At 46.2% G+C, this 20,970-nt stretch overlaps 1 protein-coding gene across 9 annotated transcripts in view; it reads left to right on the top strand.

The window, feature by feature from the left end:
- The window catches only part of NUP98 (nucleoporin 98 and 96 precursor), a 54,444-nt gene extending 40,251 nt beyond the window's left edge, over window positions 1-14,193 (top strand). For 7 of the 9 annotated variants that reach the window (XM_065596619.1, XM_042840232.2, XM_042840235.2 and 4 more), the window contains 7 exons: window positions 360-503; window positions 3,280-3,422; window positions 4,328-4,549; window positions 6,201-6,442; window positions 9,900-10,054; window positions 10,676-10,787; window positions 12,460-14,193. In XM_065596619.1, the coding sequence (XP_065452691.1) occupies window positions 360-503; window positions 3,280-3,422; window positions 4,328-4,549; window positions 6,201-6,442; window positions 9,900-10,054; window positions 10,676-10,787; window positions 12,460-12,677 (1,236 nt within the window). In that variant the 3' untranslated portion in view covers window positions 12,678-14,193. Of the gene's footprint in view, window positions 1-359; window positions 504-767; window positions 890-3,279; window positions 3,423-4,327; window positions 4,550-6,200; window positions 6,443-9,899; window positions 10,055-10,675; window positions 10,788-12,459 lie in introns of those variants that run through there. The other 2 variants (XR_010601426.1, XM_042840237.2) reach the window with 2 other exon arrangements.
- Window positions 14,194-20,970: the final 6,777 nt, after the last annotated feature.

Below are 20,970 nucleotides of genomic sequence, written 5' to 3'. Positions count from 1 at the left end.
TGCTCTCCGGTATATTTTGGCAGATCCCCTGAAACCTGCTTGAGGCCCCCCCGGGGGTCTTGGACCGTTGGTTGAGAACTGCTGTTGTAGACTAGCTTTTGCTAAGTGAGGAGCACGTGTTCTAGAGTCACTGTTAAAAGGAGTATTATACTGACTTCCCAACACATGCAGTCCAATGGCATGTGTCCAGTCTCTAACTATTAAATACAAAGGGATTCATTTGGTCTCTTCCTAATGCATCCTTTCAGTGGTAAATGTTGCTCATAAAATCTAGTCAGACGCTACAAAACTAAGCATTGCTTGTTCTCAGTGTAACATTTACTGCAAACCTGCTTTAACCCTTGCAATCTGTTGTTCAGGTGTGGCAGTTATCTGAGAGAAAAAGCATTAATGTGTGCTCACAGCTGGACTGGAAGCGTTCTATTGCTATCCACCTCTGGTATCTGCTTCCGCCAACGGCTTCTATTTCGAAGGCACTCAACATGTACGAGGCAGCATTCCAGGTATGTCATTACATGCCTTTTAAAAAAGGGAAACATGTCTCTTCCTTGCATTCCTGTCCAGGCATTGCAGCAAAGTAGGTGTTCTGTGTGCTCTTAAGAACATGGCTTATTGTTTAAAGGACAGCTTCTGTTTCTCCTGGGGCTTGATTCAGGATTAATCAGCAAATTGTGGTGGTACAATCCTATCTTGACCAGAAATGGGTTAGCAGTTACAGCTAATTCCAAGAAAACTGAAAGTCCCATTTCATCACTCTTTTTACAAAGGCTGCTTCTTTGAACAAATATCTAAACGGAACTTCAGATGGCAATTTGTGAACAGTTGGTGCAAGCCTTTCAAACCCACAACAAACCTCTCGTGTTTTGAATATTTGTACTTAATTATATGCCGGGCATGTAGCGATGTTTGGAGTCTGCCCAACCCTTTCCATTATAGGACCCTGTTTTCAGGTCCTGCTTATTACTTTGTTAAACTTTAAACTTCAGGCACAAATTTTGTGGTGGGTGTCTGAAATTTTTGGAAAACGTAAGCAAAATCAGTTCAGCTGTTTCTCAGGATGAGATTTGGGAAAAATACATTGATTTACTAAGCTCTTACTACTTTCATTGTAAGCACCTCCATGCTTTGGAGCAGGGACTTGAAATTTGGATAAAGGGTCACCCTGGTGTAAGGAATATGTCTTGTAACATCCTTGTGAAAATTTGGCCAGGTTATGAGCCTCTGAAAATCGCCCTTCTCATGCAGACTTTGAGTTTGGCAGGTAGATTCTCTGATTCCATCTGTACTGAGCATACTCCATGGGCTGAACAGTCTTTTCCCAGCAGTCGGGCTGCAGTGGCACTGCACAGGCACCGCACAGGGACTGAGAGCGGGGAGACTCTCCAGTGTGCTCAGTGCTCCACCTGCTGGTTCCTTGGCAGCAAGAAGGAAACTATCTGACTGAAATGCAGATGGGCTCAGAGACATCCGGAGGGCTGGCAAGTGGGAGACTAGGATGAGGAACCAGTTAGGTGGTGGTGGATGAGTGGTCCCAGGGGGTGGATTAGGCCAAGCACAAGCTGGAGGGGCTGAGGAAGATGGTTCTGTAATCACTAGAGTGTTCTCCCTGAGAACGTGAAGTAGAACCCTGGATTTCTGAATCTCTGCATTCCTCTGCTGTCAGCAAATAGCTGTGAAACCCAGGGGCAAAATGTTTCGGTTCTAGTGCCTGGCTCTCAGAGAAGGACAGCCTGGCAGCTACTAAGGCAGAAGTCTCTGTGGATCTACAGGTTCTAACCCTTGTAATGAACCATGTATGATGTTCCCTTTATGAAATTTTGTCTCTTAATTTGGCTTTTTTAAAAAAACCTAGGAAATTACACACACAAAAGGTACATTAAAAGAAAGTCTGCAAAGTCAAGCGCTCAAAAGTTAAGAAATGGTCATGCAATTTTAATTTAATTCTTGTCCATATGCATTATGATTAAGGCTGCAAGTTTGTCACGGAAGTCACAGATTCCATGACTTTCTGGGACCTCCGTGACTTCCGCAGCGGCCGTTACGGATGGCCCAAGGGTTGCTTGGGCAGCCCCATGGCCAGTCACTGCTGGGGCACTCGGGCCACTGCCCTCTTCCTTTCCCTTTTTCCCCAGCAGCAGCAGGAGTTTGGGTGCCTGTGAGAGGGGGCTCAGGGTTGGGGGTTGAGGTGCAGGAGGGGGTTAGGGCTCTGGGCTGGGCTTACGTTGGGACGGGGGGGGCCTCCCCAGCAGTGGCGACATGTCTCTCCCATAGTTCCTAGCTCAGTGCGTTGCCTCTGCCCACAGGCATCGCCTCCACAGCTCCTATTGGCCAGACGCCATCCCCCAGCACCAGTGGGGGTCCCGGTCTTCTCCCCCCGAGCACCTGCAGGGCACCCCCCCTCCCAGGTTTAGTTGGGTATATTTAGTACAAGTCATGAACAGGTCACCAGCCGTGAATTTTTGCTTACTGCCCGTGACCTGTCCATGACTTTTACTAAAATACCTGTGACTAAAACTAGTCTTAATTATGATAGTTTGTGATCATGTAATTAGACTCTTTTCAGTGCACAGGATGATGGATGGTGCTCTGGGGATGAATCAGGATTGTGTAGTGAAGGAAACTGTCTGTAGAATCCCTGCTTCTTAGTGAAGCTACAATAAGTGCCATAGAAAAACCCTTGAAGAAATCAGCTTTTTGTTCAGAGAATGGGTTTCAGTGTTCAGCTAAGAAGGCCTAGAGCAACACGAGGAAGATAAAACAAAATATTGGATTCTACCGAATGAGCATCATCCAGCTTGTGTACTGACTGAGGCAGTGGTCCTGTGAGAAAAAGTGTGATCGGGGAATTTCTGAATCCTAATGCATGTGCACAAGGGGGCCAAATGAAGGTTGCGGTGCAGCCTTAATTCTGGCACTTCCTAACTTTGGTGTGCTTGACTCTGTAGCCTTTTAAAAAATTTATCTTGTGTGTGTGCAACTTCCTAGCTTTTTAAAACAGCAAACTGAAAAAACATTGCATTACAATGTAAAAGAGCCAGGTGACACTGCAAGGGTATTTTAAATAGGTGGAATACACCTCCCACAGGTGGCTACTAAAGGCAAGCTAATGGCCTCTACACTGACAGTCTCACATGTGGGTGTCCTTTGCTGAAGCAGAAAGCATATCAGATTCATAATTCACAGGAGTTGTGAGGTTCTGAATGTGTGCTGTGTATGTAGCAGTGCTGTTCTATTTGGCTTGCTGTCACTAAGTGTAGTCTGTGGTACAATACTCTACAGAACACCCCGGAGTGTGAGAAATATGCCTGCTGTCCCCTGCCTCCCTACCTAGAGGATTCTGGCTGTGTACTTGAGGAAGATGACAGTACAAAGAGACCCCTGAGAGATGTCTGCTTTCACTTGTTAAAGCTCTACAGCGACAGGTAAATGGGAATCCGAACACCTAAAGAGCTGTTTATTGGATCCATCACTCTTGCTGTTCTGCAGATATAGAATTAATTAGTCATAGATGTCTCCTCTCACATGATCTGTCCCTAAATCCAAGATGTTGGAGGAAACACCACTGGGAGTGAATACTTCCCCACAGGTCTCTGGGGTTTGGCTACTCTCCTTTGCACCAAATTCCCTGCCTCCTGCAATGCAAACAGAAGTAGTTCAGTACTCCCACCTTACCCAGTTAAGATCCTAACATATATAGCTTTTTGGGGAAAAGCAGCAAGCAAAATTCTCCCAGACCCAAATTTCCAGGGCTTTGTTCCCCAAATAAGACAACCGCCAAGTTACTGGTATTTGCAGAAAGAGTGGTACAGCCCATTTGTGTCTGGGAAAGAAGTTGGTCCTGAAAAGAAATGAGGCATCAATTTAGCATCTCTGAATGTTAGTAAGACAGGCCACATAAAAGCTTTCTTTTGACAGTTTTGGAAAGGACATTTTATTTGATCAGAAGCTAGCAGCCCAGTATAGAAGGCTTGTCTGTAACTATACTTGTTCTCCTGTAACTTCAGCTTGTGTTCTGAATGAGGGTGAAGTATTCTTATCTTCTCATGTGCAGTTGCCTTCTTTTAAGCTGCTGATAAAAATAACACAGCAGGTGCATATTCCTCAGAGGAAACATGGCACTCTGGATGCAAACTCAAAGAAGCTTGATAGGATATTAACTATTGAACTTGTGTTCAAATAGGACACTAACTTGCTTCCAGAGGCATTCAGTAAAGAAAACAAAGGAATTGTCAGGAACGAAGTATCACCAATACTTGGATTTGTTGTGGGTCCAATGAAGTACTTGTCCACTTCTTGTTACTTATGTTCTGAATCCATCTCTCTGCAGATGCTATGATCTCAATCAGCTGCTTGACCCCAGAAGTATTACTTCCGACCCCTTGGACTACCGTCTTAGTTGGCACCTGTGGGAAGTACTTAGAGCCTTGAATTACACTCATCTATCAGAGCAGTGTCAAGGAGTGCTGAATGCCAGCTATGCTGCCCAGCTTGAAAGTGAAGGACTCTGGGAATGGGCCATTTTTGTACTGCTGCATACATCCAATACACAGTAAGTACAAGGCAGACTTTTATTGGACCAACTTCTGTTGGCTTTCGATCTTAGCTCTTCAGGTCTGAATAAGTTGTGTAACATCTAACATTATTGTAACTCATAAGTTAGCCAAAATTTTTTTTCAGTTTTAGTGTACAGTTAGTTTTGATCATGGTGAAACCCCCCCCTACAAACATCAGCAAGAGAAGGCGCACTTTAAAAGTAAAGTAAAATTGAAAAAGAGTTTTAAAAATGATATTTCAAGGGTGTTCTTTCAAGTTTATTCTTTTCATACTGACCACTTAAAAATATAATTTGCATTTCAAGGAAATATTTGAGTCCTAAAATGTAGGTAGTCAGAGTGACAAAATACTTACTCATTAGTTCACCCTGTGTTCAAATTGTCTAACTTCAGTGACTGTTCCATAACTACTCTTAATACTGCAGAGCAGTGATACTCAGACCTCAGTGGTTCAGGAGCCAAATTGGAGATCAGCATTACCCAAAAGAGCCACCGTCGTGTGAATTCCTGGTTTCATTTGCTATTTTCTATTCTCACAGCAAAATGACCGAACAAATATTCCACAATTGGTTAATAACATAGTAAAAAGATCCTGATTGGTTGTTAATTAAATCGCATAGTATTTTAATATCATTTGCTGCGAAGAGCCACAGGAGACGCATTAAAGAGCCACTTGTGGCTCCTGAGCCAGTCTGAGTTTCACTGTTGTAGAGCCAATCCAGTTATGGCCAAGTGAGCTGCGGGGTCTTCATCTCAGACCTGTTCCCTTAGTTCTCATTGAAGAATCTCTTTATCGCTAGAGATAGGCATTAGAGCACAGCTTGACACTCTTCAATGGGGTCTCCTCCCACTTTTTTTATGTTGGAATCTAGGCTTGTTGGCATTTTAGGGTCACACACTTATGGTGTCACCTTGATCCTTTATCACTTTTGCTAGTAGGTGTTAGGAGTACTGAACTCTCAAAACTGTCTGGCAAAATCTAACTAACTTGTGTCATACTAACCATAAATGGATTAATCTATCTAAAACAGTGGCCCCCAAACTTTATTACCTCATGGCGCCCCCCCCCCCTCCCCCCCAATCCCTGTCAGTGTTCCTTCCCTCCCCACCCTCCCAGGGGCCAGGAGTTGGGCTGCAGCTCTGGGAGAGGGGCATGTGGACAGAGGTAAGGGAGCCGAGGCTGGGGCCACTACCGGAGCCCTAGGGGCCAGGGCTGTGTGGCTTTCCCTCCCCAGCCCCAAATGTTCCTCTGCAACCCCCTTGGAGCCACACCCCACAGTTTGGGGACCCCTGGTCTAAAAATGCCTTTTAAAATAGCTGCTTTCTGCTAAAACTCTATTCCAGGTAACGCCGCCCACTCACTTATCACCTCTTGACTTTGTTTAGACCACAGAATAGGATCATTCCTCTCAAAAGGCTTCAGTGTTAAGAACTGATATGCAAGGGAATATTATGTATGGCTAACGTGGATTGCTTCTTATGAATTTGGGAGTCATTACTTGCGCCATAGCTATAGGCCTCTTAATACTAATTACAGATATTACAAGTGACTGCTCACAAAATATGCCCATTCCTAGAGCTCTGATTTTTGAGGGTGAAACATGAAATGACCTGTTTGAATAGCTAGTTGCTGTCTGTTCCCATTAGCACACGTGAGAAAGCAGTGCGTGAATTCTTAAACCGCCACTGCGTGCTGTCGGAAACGCCAGAATCCTGGACAAAGGAGACTTTCCTGACACAAAAGCTCTGCATTCCACCAGAATGGATTCATGAAGCTAAGGCAGTTCGGGCAAGGATGGAGGGAGATAAGCATAAAGAGGCCCTCTACTTGTTCAAAGCTGGACACTGGAACCAGTGTCACAAACTGGTCATCAAGCACTTAGCCTCAGGTGAGATTATTTGTCTCCTAGCTTTGTCATGTGGGCTTCTGCACACTGAAAGATGTTGACAAATGTCATTGAATGTTCTGCAAGATGAGGGTCTGGGACAGCTCATTCCTGGTAAAAGGGCTTCTAACTAGCAGCAGTATGCCTGGGCAGTGGCTGTCAGTAACATTAAGTGGGTCTGTTGGCTGTATTAAAGTAAATCTGATGCTTGATACCCTGATATGGAAGTCCTCCGTATAAAACACAGCATGGGGTGATGCATATTTAACCTTATGTGCCCCAGCCCTGACTTGCAGGGATCACTTCTGGGGTCAAGATAGTGGTCCTCATTCCCATTGGGCTCCTGGCCCCTCTGGTCACTCCTTTTTCTAGGAATTGAGGTGGTACAACAAATTCATGTCTTCGAGTGATTGCACATGTCCATTCCACTTCAGGTGTGTGCATGCTCAGTGCACCAGAGTCCGAGATGTTTCTAATTTGTGGTACCCATCGGAGCGACACATGTGCCTTCAGCACACTTGTGCAACTGCCTTAAGGTGTAAAGGGGAGCGCTTCCCTGGATCCACCTTTGGCTTCTTCTTACTGCCTGTGGTCGGTAGCTGGACCATGTTACCTTGTTTATCTATGCTTTCCCCTATCGGTGGTTTCCTGTGTATTTCTGTATAGTTAACTAGTATGTTTTCTGGTTTAGAGCTACTTGTTCTTATACATAGTCTAGATTTTCTTTCTTTCTTGTCTTAGTTTTCTGGCATCGAGTCCCTCTTAGCACCGGTGTTGACACTCAGTACTGGGGCATGCCTCATTTCCCAGGCTTTAAGTCTTGTGTGGGTTGGGTGAGCCTCACGTCAAGTGTCTGAAATGTCTGGGTGATGGCCGTGTTTGAGACTGCTGCCAGACCTGTGTAGTCTTCAAGCTGTGTACAGAAAAGGACGGGGAGGTGAGACTGCGCCACCTGCTTATTGGAAGCTGGCTTATTGTCCACCTTCTGAGCCTTTCTGCTCTGGGTGCAAAATAGTGTACTTCCATCTCAGCTAGGAGTACCTCTCTGGATGTTGCTTCCCCCTTGGTCCCCGAGAAGATTGTTGGAGGGAAGGCACTGATCCCCTTCTCTGGCACTGAGGTAAAAGCACAAGAAATCCGGGGAGCACTATTCTAAGTTGGGTAAATCAGATCTTGGCACCAGGAAACTTGATCTCCTGTCACTTACCAGCAGAGCAGTGGAATAGGCAGGTAGGTGACTCTCCCTGGTACTGGCCTCTGCCTCACCCCTGAAAAAGTTGACTCCAGCATTGGTTTCCAGGCCATTGATGTGGACTCTTACTGCAGTGCCAACATTCTCAGGGAAGCAACTGTCATACCCAGGTCTCAGGGTAATGTGGCAGCAAGAGACTTGCTTATGCTCCTGGTAGGGGATTCTCCAGGCATGCGAAAGGTAGGCCTACTGGTACTAGTCCCTCTCCACTCTCCGGCACACTTGCTGCCATGTTATTTCCAGGTAGGGGCAGAAGTTCGCAGTACTATTGATGATCAAGTCCTCCGAGCATTGCAACTCTTTCTTGTCCTGTCCAGTCCAGGGTTAAGCCTAGTATGTTATGTCTCATGGAAGGGTAAGCTGCTGTTTGCCTGTCCTATTCATCTGCTCCTGAAAATACTGCACAAGCTCCAGCAGGACCAAGCACGCATAATTCTTATGGTACCAGCCTAGCCTCGTCAGCATTGGTTCTCCAGTCTGCTAAATGTCTGTCGGGAGTCCAGTACCGCTGCCTCAGGAACCTGGCATAATATCCCAGAACCATGGTCGGCTGTTAGATCCCAACGCGTGCACCCTTCATTTTACAGCATGGATGCTCTGTGGTTAACTCCAAGAGTCTGAATGTTCTGTGGACATGGAAAACAGTCTTCTAAACATCCGGAAACTGTCTACTGGATATGCTTACCTGATGAAACAGAAGGATTTTTCCAGTTAGTCTCAGCAGATGGGTATTTTGCCAATCCTGGCTAACCAGCATATCCTGGATTATTTGCTTCACCTGAAGCATTAAGGCCTCTGTTCCCTACATTCCACCCACCAATAGATGGCAGATCAGAGATTTCTAACCTGATGATCATCAGATGCTTAAATGGCGTGGACAGGCTGAAGCCCCGCATAAAGGATCCCATCCGTCCACAGGACTTGAATTTGGTACTACCTGCACTTGTGGAGCTACCTTTCGAGCCGGTGGCGACCGCTTCTTTCTTACATCTGTTTACGAAGGTAGCGTTCTTGGTGGGCATTTTCTCCACTGGGAGGATGGTGAATTTCTGTGCCCTGGTTGCTGACCCCTCCATGTGTCCTTTTTTATAAGGACAAAAGTGTACTTGCATCCTCATCCCAAGTTCCTCTCTAAAGTGTTTTTTTCCTCCTAAGTTTCACTTTAGTGAAGCCATATACTTACGAGAATGTGGCTTAGGAAAAAAGGAGGGTAAGAATGAAGAGAGCCTTCATAGTTTGGCTGTCAGAAGGGCATTGGTGTTTTTACTTGGACAGAACTAGGTCTCTTAGAAGGTCTACACAGCTGTTTATTTCAGTTGTGCACATAAGTAAAGGCTTCCCAGTTTCTTTGCAACTGATTTCATTGTGGATTTCATCCTGCATATGTCTGTGCTATGACAGTGCCAAAGTATCCCACCAGGAAGGGTGGTAGCTCACCCCAAAGAGCCCAAGCAGCTCCCTCTGCTTTTTTGGCTCCGGTATCTATATGACATATTGGTAATGCTGCAACATGGTCGTCATTGTATACTTTTACAAGACACTGTGCTATATCCCAGCAATCCAGGAATGATGCGAAATTTGGGTGAGTAGTTCAATTGTTCAGGTAGACACTGAAACCCTTTTCCAGTCTCAACAGTTTATCACCTGAAATGGAATGGACCTTTTCAATCCCTTGAAGAAAAAACTGTTACTAACTACTTCTGTAACCATTCTTGAAGATGTCCACATGTCCATTCCATGATCCATCCACCTTCTCCTGTAAGCGTGCTAAAGGCACATGAGCTGCACCAAGCGGTACCGTCAAGAGAAAAACATTTCTGGCTCTGGTGCACTAGGCGTGCACACACCTGAAGTAGAATGGACCTGTGCAGCACATCTCAAAGAACAACAGCTATAGAAGAAGTAGCAAGTTTTTTTTGTGTGTTCTCCCCACCCCCCACCCCATAGGCCACAAATTCAGTAAAAATTTCTGATCGTTACTGTTCCTGGCCAGATTTGAACCTGGAAACTAGGATTAAGATTGAATTTACCATTACCATTACTAGTCCTTAAGCTACTCCCCCTTTGACTTTCTAATGTTGTGTAGCTGTTAGCCTTGATAGACACTTATCGGCCCTCAATCTTCCTATATTCATCCAAGTATCCATCAGCTATACTGAAAGGTACCAGTTTAGAGCAAGAGGTTTCTTATCCAGTTGTCTTCTTCAGATGCTATTATTAATGAAAACTACAACTACCTAAAAGGATTCCTAGAAGATTTGTCCCCTCCAGAGCGAAGTACACTCATCCAGGACTGGGACACAGCGGGGCTGGTTTATTTGGACTACATCCGGGTCATCGAAATGCTCGACAGGATTCAGCAGGTAACTGTAAAAATTCTGGTTTTTTTTTTTCAGTGTTCATATGAACAGAGTTTTTTATTTTTAAAATAGCTGCATGTTCACTGTTTAGTAAACGCTTAGATACTCCCTCACAGACATGGGCATGTCAGTTTTCTCTTGCATATGTTTGGACACTTAGAAATATACTAGAGGTTTCACAGAATAAGTGGTCTCTGCCCTGAAGAAGTCTTAATTCAACATGACAGAATCAGGTGAGGGGAAGGAAAGGGAGAAAGGGTAATGTCGACAAAACCATGTGTTTACCAATGGGGCACCCACACATCTCGATGGTGCTGCTGCTTTACCTTTTCCTCCCTCTAGCTATCTAGCTATCTTTTTTGCAAGCTAGACAACAGAAGTTAGTTTTCATCTGCTCCTTACAAACATGCTGCAAAACTAAAACTACTTTGTGTTGAGAAGTTCTTTGGCTTGGATTGCCACAGTCAAGAACTTCAGACTTTATGTTCTCTGCTAAAATATTTGTTCTAACTCTTATTGGCATGGTAGCCTGGTACAGGAGGCCACAAAGAGCCTACAAATTGTTCTTTTTAATTGAAGCCATTCTATTGTGTAATTGACTGACTGTCTTGGGTTTGCTTTCAGCTGGATTGTTCTGCATATGAGTTGGAGAGGTTACATACCAAAGTGACGTCGCTATGCAACAGGATAGAACAGATACAGTGCCACAATGCCAAGGACCGATTGGCTCAGTCTGGTAAGGCTGTTTGTACAGTCTTAGGTGTGTGTGGCAATGCACACAGGGAGATAGTCAAGCTTCTCGAGGCAGGGATCTTACAACTAGGGTTGTAAAAAGTTAACCAGTAAGCATAGTCATATTGGTTAACCGCCTTAAGTGTTAACCCCCGTGCCGGCTGGAGGGGTGGCGCCTGTCTGGAGCAGCCCCGGCCTCAGCCGCTTAAATAGTTAACCGTTTAAAGGACGTATTTTTAATAGTTAACTTTTTAAATGGTATTTGCATCTCAACTTACAACCTAACCTGACAAATACTGGCCATCACACCATAATGCCAGAATTTATGGCTGTGTTTTGCTTTGGCTTGCATTTCCTGCTGTAGGGCTGGAGCAGGTGATAAATGTTGCTGTCGTGGCTGCTTTACATGTATCTGGCATTTTATTTTACTCTGTTTACTGTTCATCTGTGACTAATTTGACAGGTGTGCTGTCCCAATGGCCTGTCAGTATTAAGTCCCTGTAGGGCTCCAGAGACTCAAAAACAATCTGCATATAAAGCTACTAATACTGGTACAAAATAAATTGATAATTCTCAGTAACACTGAATGGAACCACTCAGCTGCCAGATTGTAGTAAATGACTGACCACCTTCTGTGTCTTTAGTCATAGCCACAAAGGCGCTGCAGTACCCTGCATGCTACTTGCCACTTCTCTCCTCCTGCCTTTGGAGATTTCTTTGCACTCAGTTAACTAGGGCCATCAGCAACTAGCTGTCAATGGTAGGTTTCTTCAGCCTTGGGATTCTACCCACTTGCCATCTAATTCAAGCAGCCACCCAGAGACGTAAGAGGTCGTCACAGAATTTAAGGCTAGAAGGGGACAACCAGATCATCTAGTCTGACCTGGCCACCAACCCCACCCAGCACCTGTACAGTAAACTCAACAACTGAAATGAGACCAAAGTATTACAGCCCGCAGGAGAACAGACTATTATGGGCCGCAGGGAGAGAATAAGAGGGACCTAGGTGCACCAGTGAGTGATTCCTGGAGTATTCTAATTGTAGAGCCACTTAAGTTGAATGCCACCACTCTGTCCAAAGGTATTAGCTCTCCAGAAGTGCCCTGAGCACCCAAGAATAGGTTAGGACTACATCTTCACTGAAGAAGGGTATTTACTCTGGGATAACTAATGCATGTTGGCTCTCCCACTGTGAAAACATAAAGCAGACAGGGCACTTTAGTTTTACGATGAGATCAAGTAGTAGAGGTCCCCTACAGCCTGGGGTATGGGGCTGACCTTGCCTAGCTAGCTTGTGGTAAACGCTACCAGTGCCTTGTTTCTCCACTCCAGATTTTACAGCGAGGTAATTTATCCAGCAATAGTTATCTTGCTGTAAAAAGATGGAAAAAACCCCAAACACCTTTGTGTCAGTGAAGACAAAGCCTAGGTATACTGGTTGGAGCAGGCAGTATTGAAGAGATCAGTGATCAGAGCAGTGGAATGCTAAAGGAAGTATTTGATTGGACACAGAAGCTGCCTGTCTCCAGATTTGGCCTTTGCACTGCTGTTTAAATTAACTCCTGATGGAGAGGAGGTTTTCAAATACTCAGCTTGTTAGACCTCCGCTACCTTCAGTCTTCAGGATTCTGTGTGGAAGGTGGCTAAATTCTCACTGATTCTCTGCTCACTTGCAGATATGGCCAAACGTGTTGCTAACCTGCTGCGGGTGGTCCTGAGCCTACAGCATTCTCCTGAACCTGCCTCTGACTCCACGCCCGATGTGCAGCGAGTCCCACTTCGCCTGCTTGCTCCCCACATTGGCCGGCTTCCCATGCCAGAGGACTATGCCTTGGAGGAGCTGCGCAGTCTCACACAGTCGTATCTACGAGAACTGACTGTGGTGACTCAGTGAGGCCTGCGTGCTTCTACAGACGGACTCTTTTTTTATCATTTGTTGACCTTTACCCTTGTTTTTGGGGTAAACCTCCCCCTGGCAGCAGTCTCTGTAGCCACATAGAGCTTTTCCGTAGAGGCGCAAAGTGGCTCCATGTGTGGGCTAATGCAGGAATTTTTGTAACCTGGGGGAGCAGAGTAAGACTTGGACCTCTTTGGTGAGCATCCTCAACTACATGACAGCTTTTCTAGAGCTAATAAAGCACTTCTTGCAGCACCCATCTGCAAGCCAGAGTGTACCTGTGGAGGAAAAGTGATAGTTTGTACGTTTGGTCCCTTGGCAGATATTTCCTAATCTCATTAGCTGCAGCACGGAGGACAGTGAAGCACGCTTCAGGACAATGATTTGGAGTGGACAGACTCAATCTAGCGGTGCTGTACTAGTTAAGCAGATGAACTGTTGGTGTCTGAACCAACTGGATGGCTTTTTAAACTGAGCTTTGTTTAATGGGTTTGTTCTGTGGGTGGGGGAGAGTAGAGGATTGTAACTTCTCTAAAGCCAGGGTATAGAGAGTGGGGTTCTCCCTCTGTTTTAGTAGGGAGGATGGAAACCTGCAAATGTGTAAACCCCCTTGTTTTAAAAGGCAAGAAAGGAAGCTTCTCTGAGTCAGGCCAGAGGGAGCTGACGCAGGAGTGCATGTGCCTTATGGTCTGTTCTGGCCTCTGAAGGAAACAGACCCAATGTGAGTTTATCCGTGTGTAGTTTATTGCAAGCCTTCAATAAAACAAAAGAACTCTGTCTAGAAATGCTGGGTTTCATGATTCCAGGCCAGGTGCTTCTAACTGAAAGCAAACTCTGTGCTAGAATTAGAACGCTATCAAGGAGGTTGGCTCGCCTGAAAAGCAAATAGCCTGGTTATCGAAGGCTTTGGCATTTTAAATTGGCTCAAGGTTTTTTTTTTTTATTATTATTAAAAGCAGCTGCATGTGAGGGGGCTCCCTGTGTAGATTCAGGTACACAGCATTTACTGCGCACTCTCACACATTGCATCAGGCCTGTTTTGCACTAAAGGAAGCAGCTGCTCAAATCAGTCCATGTGACAAATTGTTTTTAGCCCAGAACATGCTGTTTTGTTTGTGTTTGCTGTGTAGCTGGATTACATCATTGAACAGAAATGTCATCAAGCATAAGAACATCCTGCAAGTGAACAGCTGGTAACATCCAATTTACTCTAGTTTGTACAGTCTTCACTTTTACTGTGTTTAGAAACTGATTATTTTTGGAAAAATAAAGCTTGTCTATTGGTCTACTCTGTAATACTGCTGTCTGCCCACAGCCAGCCAATCATTGATAACGCTGGCAGACAATGAGGTTTAACCTGTTAGGTGCTTCTACAGATTGGCTCATCGAGGGTCTTTATGCATGTGGATTATGTAAAGGTTTTTATTAAAATTATAAATAAATGATCTAGATTATTTTCCTGTCTGTTTTTCTGAAAATACTTTCTAAAAAAATAAATAAAATGTTTATAGCATTCCAAAGTTTTCTTTGCTTTTTAAAAATGGATTGATTTCCAGGCCGTTTCCAGCAAGAGATCTGAAATCACTGCCTCCAGTTAAACACGTGTGACTTTCCCTACAAGTTCTGTGAGGAAAGTTTCCCAACTCCAAGGGGGTCATGGGAAGTATTTAGCGGTAGCAATCCTAAAGGCAGGCTGGTGGAGCCAAACTGACCTCCTTTTTGGTGTGATTCAGAGCATTTACAAAGTACTGGTGTGTAGGTAATTAAAGAATTTCTTCTCTTTATGGCGTTAGGTTCCTGGTTTAATTTTGTTCTCAAATCTCATTTTTGTGCAGAGTGCTTCTCTTTCCTCTTTTGTTATTAGTTTATCACCCTCCTGACTACTCTCATCTCTAATTTCTCTGTAATATACTTTCTATGTCGCTCATTTTCCTCTGGACTTTTTCTTTCTTCCATATCCTCTAGAAAATGACACAGTAGTCAAAGTATGGAATGCTGTTGACTTATAGACATTGCATTTTCCATTTGGCATTTCAGTTCCTCATGGGCTTTGTCTTGGTATGCAAATTTAGACCAGATCTCACTTGGTATATTAATGAGTACACACTTGGGAGAACCAGTTGTCCCTCACAAGCCACAAACAATCAGTGGAGGGGTCTGTTTTCAAAATACCTGCTCACTGAGCTAGGTTTTAATAAAAATGTTGGTTATTTATCTACTCTCATCTCTTTTGGTCTTGACTCCTATATTAATTTCATGTGAGGTCTGTTTTTTTTATACTCAGCACCAGCAGTCCCATGGAGGTGGGGGAGAACAGGGTGTGTGTGGTGCATCATTTAATATTTGAATTGTCCCTAGCTTGCTTGCCAGAAGCTGGGAATAGATGTTTCTGTTTCCGCTGCCCCATGGCCACAGCCACTATAGGAGGATGTGACCTAGAAACCTTTCAGAGTCTGAGGTCCCAACCGCCTTCCCTTCTTTGGCCCATGCGGTCCTGTCGGCGCAACCCTCCCCAATCCACCTTTTCAAAATGGCATCTACTGTGACCAAGCAACGTGTCCATCTCATGCCAAAGCCCCCACTACCAACCATTCTCAGGCCCACATCATGAAAGTCACAAGCCCATGTACCTATTTTCCTTTCCCCTCTAGCTGTCCTACCCAGTGAACTCTTCACGCCCTCCCCCTCCCATTTGCTACCTCAAAATAGTAGACAGCCTTATGGTGCTGCCCACAGCCCCTACCATTCTTGACCCCCTCCCCAGTCTATGGCAGATTCAAATAAGGAAAGCGTTCTTGTGTGAAGTGCAAAAGTGGGTTTACAGGAAAAGAAGTTTGGTGTTCTCACTTTACAGGCAGTAGACATAGACACTGAATGCCCGTAAAGCTATGAAGAGTACAATTCCCACTGGGGTATAAATGCCCTATAACACATTTAGACTGGTCACAGTGTGTGCTTCATAGAATCGTTGCAAAATCCTGTCCATTTTTCTCTACATGTTTAGCATATTTGCTGGGGAGATAAGGTTAAAATTTAAGGCTGAATAAAATGGCTGTTTTTGTTTGGCGAGTATGAGCACTGGCTGCATGGCTATCTCCCCGCACCCGGGATTGCTCTTGACTCCCACTCCTGGAGCGACCCTGTTGGTGAATACACTTCCAAAGTTATCTCGATGGGCTGCCCTTCGCCTTTTTTTAAAATAAGATCATTCTCTGCCTTGTAGTCACCCACCTCAGTGTAATGTCATTCAGAATCAGGACCGCCTTAAGGGGATGTAGAAGGGATTACTCGCTCTGTCTTGCCCCCTCGATTTATCCCTCTAAGCCCTCTGACACGGTGCCCTCCAAAGCCAGACCAGCTTGATAATTCCCCTCCCCAGACTGAGAACATATTTCATTCACACCCCATTCCTCCAAGACACAACTGCAAAAGCAAACAATGCACGCACCATTTAACCAGCTCTCAGGTTCCCCCTAGACTGAGCAGTATCTCAGGGAAATAGAGCCAGAAATGCATCTTAAAAAATTGCTCGCCCAGCCTCACTATAGTCTGAACACTTGTCATTGTTTTAATATCCCTCAGCTACAGAACCTGCACTGGCTTAGACCTTCCTCAATAGCTTAGTGGCTAGGAAAACGAAGGGGGAATAAATCGGAAGGTTCCTGGTGAAAGTTCACAAACATCATTAGAGTCCCAAACCACCACCCCTGAAAATGCAGAAAGGTGGAGACAGTGGTTGAGGACTGCGGGGATCGGACAGGGAGCTTTCCAGTGAGGGGGAGGGGAGGGATAGCTCAGTGGTTTGAGCATTGGCCTGCTAAACCCAGGGTTGTGAGTTCAATCCCTGAGGGGGCCACTTAGGGATCTGGGGCAAAATCAGTACTTGGTCCTGCTAGTGAAGGCAGGGGGCTAGACTCGATGACGTTTCAAGGTCCCTTCCAGTTCTAGGAGTTGGGATATCTCCATTAATTTAAAAAAAAAAAAATTAAGTGACCATGCTTTCCCTGGCAACCGCCACAGACAGCATGGAAAAGGGGAAAGGCAGAGCCAACTTCTGGAGGCAATGCAAAGCCCAAGTGCCACATTGCAGTGTGTTACTAATGAAGGCAGTGGGCAATGCGGTACTGCAAACCAACACCCAGCTGTGTACTGCAGCCCCTGGACAGTACAGGCTACTCGGAACAACCAGGGCTGGATTAATCTTTTGTGGGCCCTGAACTGTGGCCCCCCACCCCCCACTCCACCTGCATGCCGCACTGAGGACCTGCCCCCTCGGCCTCTTCCCCGAGGCTCCACTTGCAAGGGGGGAGGGGCAAAGAGGAGTGGGCAGGGCCTCCGGGAGTGGGGGGGGGGGGGGAGAAGAGGCCAGAGAGGGGCAGGGCCTCAGGGCAGGGGGCAGGCTGAGAAGGCGGGTGGGGTTATGGTCCAGGTGCCGGGGCTGTGGTCCATGGGCCGGGGTCCCTTCTGAGTGTGGGCACGGTGTCATAGGTTCCATTGTAAACAACAGCTGGAACAACAGCAGATGCTCCCCATCCTACCCTGCAACAGTGCTCCCAGGGGCCATTCCCTTTCCAGACCCCTGCTCAGGGTCCTGAGGACAGTGGTGCCTGCGTCCCTAACCCTTTTGAGCCCTCTATCACCCCTAGTAACTTCAAGCCTTGGCACTCAACACTAGAAGTCCCACAAACTAGAAGAATCATAGAAATGTAGGGCTGGAAGGGACCTCGAGAGGTCATAGTCCAGCCCCCTGCACTGAGGCCAAGTAAACCTAGACCAGCCCTGGCAGGTGTTTGTCCAGCCTGGTCTTAAAAATCTCCAGTGACGGGGATTCCACAATCTCCTTTGGAAGCCTGGTCCCATGTTTAACTGTCCTCCTAGGTAATATTTAGGAGAAGAAACTAACCAAATCTCCCTTGCTGCAGATTAAGCCTGTTACTACTTGTCCTACCTTCAGTGAACATGGAGAACAATTGATCACCTTACACTTCATAACAGCCCTTAACATATTTCAGGATTATTAGGTCCCCTCTCATCTTTTCTCAAGACCAGGGCCGGCTCTGGCTTTTTTGCTGCCCCAGGCAAAAAAGTCTCCCGCCCCCCCCCCCCAACCCCCGGCGGGGAGGGCGCCAAGCCCGGCCGCGGCCCTGCTTTCCCCGTCCGGTCAGAGCGCTGGGAGGAGGGCGGCAAGCCTGGCCGTGGCCCCGCTCTCCCCGGCCGGCCGGAGTGCCGGGGGGAGGGCGGCCCTGCTCTCCCCGGCCGGCCGGAGCACCGCCCCCCTCTAGGTGCCGCCGCAAGCACGTGCTTGGAGGGCTGCTGCCTGGAGCTGGCCCTGCTCAAGACTAAACATGTCCAATTTTTAACGTTTTCCTCATTGATAAACATGTAGAAAACCCGACCGTTGTTGCTTTTCTCTGGACTCTCTCCAATTTGTCCACATCTTTCCTAAAGTGAGGCACCCAAACTGGACACAGTACAGCAGCTGAGGCCTCACCAATGCTGAGTAGAGCAGGACAATTGCTTCCTGCGTCTGTCTTACAACACTGTTAATGCACCCATCATCTTAGCCTTTTTTGCTACTTCAGGTTGTTGACTTGTATTCATTTTGTGATCCACCGTAACCTCCCGATCCTCTTCAGCAGTACTGCTGCTTAGCCAGTTATTCCCCATTTGATTTTTCCTTCCTAAGTGTAGTAGTTTATCACTTGTCCTTACTAAATTTCATCTTGTTCATTTCAGACCAATTCTCCAATTTGTCAAGATTTGTTTTGAATTCTAATCCTGTCCTTCAAAGCGCTTGCAACCCCTCTCAGCTTGATGTCATCCTCCTATTCTATAAGCAGATTCTCCGCTCCATTATCGAAGTCGTTAATGAAAACATTGAGTAATACCAGACCCAGGACTGAGCCCTGCAGAGTTCCAGGGGCAGAACAGAGATCTATACTGACCTGTGACTTTAAGCCCCGACACCCCTTGTTATGCCCTGTACTGCACTGTTACACTTTGCTCTTTCCATGAAAGGGTTCTTTGCAGATAAATAACCTTTTTTTAAATGTATTGTTTTATTATTCAAAGTTGTTGCGTTTTCACTTAAGTTGAAGGTTCATTTGTTCATTACGTAATAGTTTAATAATAAAACCTTAAATTGCATTTGGGAGGAGGCAATGGTTCATTTTGCACAGAAAATAATTAAGTTTTCACGAATGAGGGCAGAATGTTGTGCTCTTCAAAATGGAGTCCTTTGTAATGCCAGACAAAACCAGACGTGGTTTTGTCTCGGTACCGGCCAGGAGACAAATCTTAGGAGAAAACAGGACTGTCCCACTTAAAACTGGACAGATGGCCGGCCTACGTGCTGCTGGAGAAGCTGCTGCTGCTACACCCGCTCGATGATGCGGCAGGCGAAGTCGCAAGGCAAATTTTATCCAGATTTGGGGCTGAAATCCACCCAAGCAGCTTCTGTGTATTTGAAGTTGGTCAGCATAGTGGCATGGAGCATTGTTGGGTCCATGCTGGCCAACAACAGTTCAGAAATGGCGCTAGCCCACCCAGCCAGGAAGGATGAGGTGGAGACAAATGAATCATGGGATTTTTCTTTTAAAAGAAATTGGAACTAGCCTGGTTTCTGCTAAGCATCCCACAATGCACGGCAAGGAAATCCCAGAATGTACACTGCTCGGCAACAAAGCAAAGGTGCATGGGATGCCCTCCAAGAATGCCTTGCCTTCAGTTCTCAGCACACTGTTGCCATGTGTACATTATGTGCGTTGACAGAGGGCGCACTGTCCCGTGTGCCCCCTATTGCTGCAGCTTGCATACTGTGCATTACCTGATGCACAGCAAAAAGCTCTGGATTAACCCTTCTATCCCACCTCTGACAAACCCTAAGGCTATAATGCTGCTGTCCACCTTGTCCTGGAGGCTGCTCAAAGACGGGGCTAGATTAAGGCAATCTGGGGCCTAGGCAGATGAGACAAGGCTCCCTAAACCTCCCCGTGACTTAAGCCTGCATGTCACTGTGTTCCTGCCACTCCAAGGCAGAGGGCAACGTCGGGGGTCTCTTGTGCCTCCCAGAGAGGCAGGGATAGCAGCCAGGGTCCCCATCCAGTACTTATCCCAGCCACAAAGGTCTGCTTGGAGGGGCTTGAACGTGCTGCATATCTGCTACAAATATCTGCTGGGGGGGGATGTTGGCAGGGAGCCCCATGTGTAGTGGGCCTTGGAGTTAACACCCCATTTAGATGCATGTGTCAATTTGTGCACCTCTCAGAACTATTGTTTTAGGCTCTTTGCAGATGGCCTGAGTGTGACTGATGCAGTGACATGTTTCCAGGCTTTAGTGGTGGCTCTTCAGTGACCCATGAGAATCTAGCTGACTGTTTTGCTCCAGACGCTCGGAAGGATGTACAGAGTAGCTGTCAGCAGGGCATGGATGCCCTCTAGCTCTGCTCCCTTTCTAGAGAGGAAGGACGGCCTGGTGTTTAACCCTGGTCTCAAGTCCCAAGCTCGCCCCTTCATTTCTCAGCTTTGCTGCAGCTGTGTGACCTTGGGTAAATCATTTAGTCTTCTTGTGCCTCAATCCCTATCTCGCTCGGGGGCTGTGAGCCAAATTCTGTCTCTACATTCAAGCTACCTAGTCACTCCATGACCGTGACTTCCCGGTTCTGCTGGAACTATGGAACCATCGGACGCTAGCAGACGCGAGTGCAAGGTCAGAACTTTCTCAGCCGCTGGATCCGGATGAGAGCAAGTGATCAATCTGAGAAGAGTGTGAACCTAGTTCGAAACCAAAACTCCTTCCAACTGGAGGGAGGTTGGAGGTGAGGAAGATGGCTGTTGTTTCTTTAATACTTGTAGGGCGGGTGATGGGTGCAGAAAATCAAGGTCACTAGCTCTTGCCAGAACCAGCAATTTCAGTAGTGACCAAGCTTGCATGGGCCACGGAAGATGAACTACAGTGTCCCAAAGGCGTGCCTCCATCTGCTGACAGGGCAGTGCGGGTGAGTTCTGCACAGCTCGTACCCCTCCTTGTCTTATTTATGTGACTAGCTAGGACTCTGGTCTCGGGACATCTATTAGAAGCAATAATTACTTGAAAGCGAAGGTCCTTTTGTGAGTTTCTTTCCTTTGGAAAGAGGAAACCTTGAGGCACTGTGCTTATATCCCATTCACTCCCCTGGAGAGGAGAGCTCTGTTTATGTAACGGATAATTAAATGTGACACCTGTAACTGTTCCAAAGGCAACAAGAAAGTTAGGTCACTTAGTGACTTATCCTCTTTTTTTTTCATTATC

The sequence above is a fragment of the Chrysemys picta genome, chromosome 1 (genome assembly GCF_011386835.1).
Source record: "Chrysemys picta bellii isolate R12L10 chromosome 1, ASM1138683v2, whole genome shotgun sequence".
Taxonomy (NCBI): domain Eukaryota; kingdom Metazoa; phylum Chordata; order Testudines; family Emydidae; genus Chrysemys; species Chrysemys picta.
The sequence above is the reverse complement of the archived record's forward strand: the minus strand, read 5'-3'. Positions and strand labels throughout refer to the sequence as shown.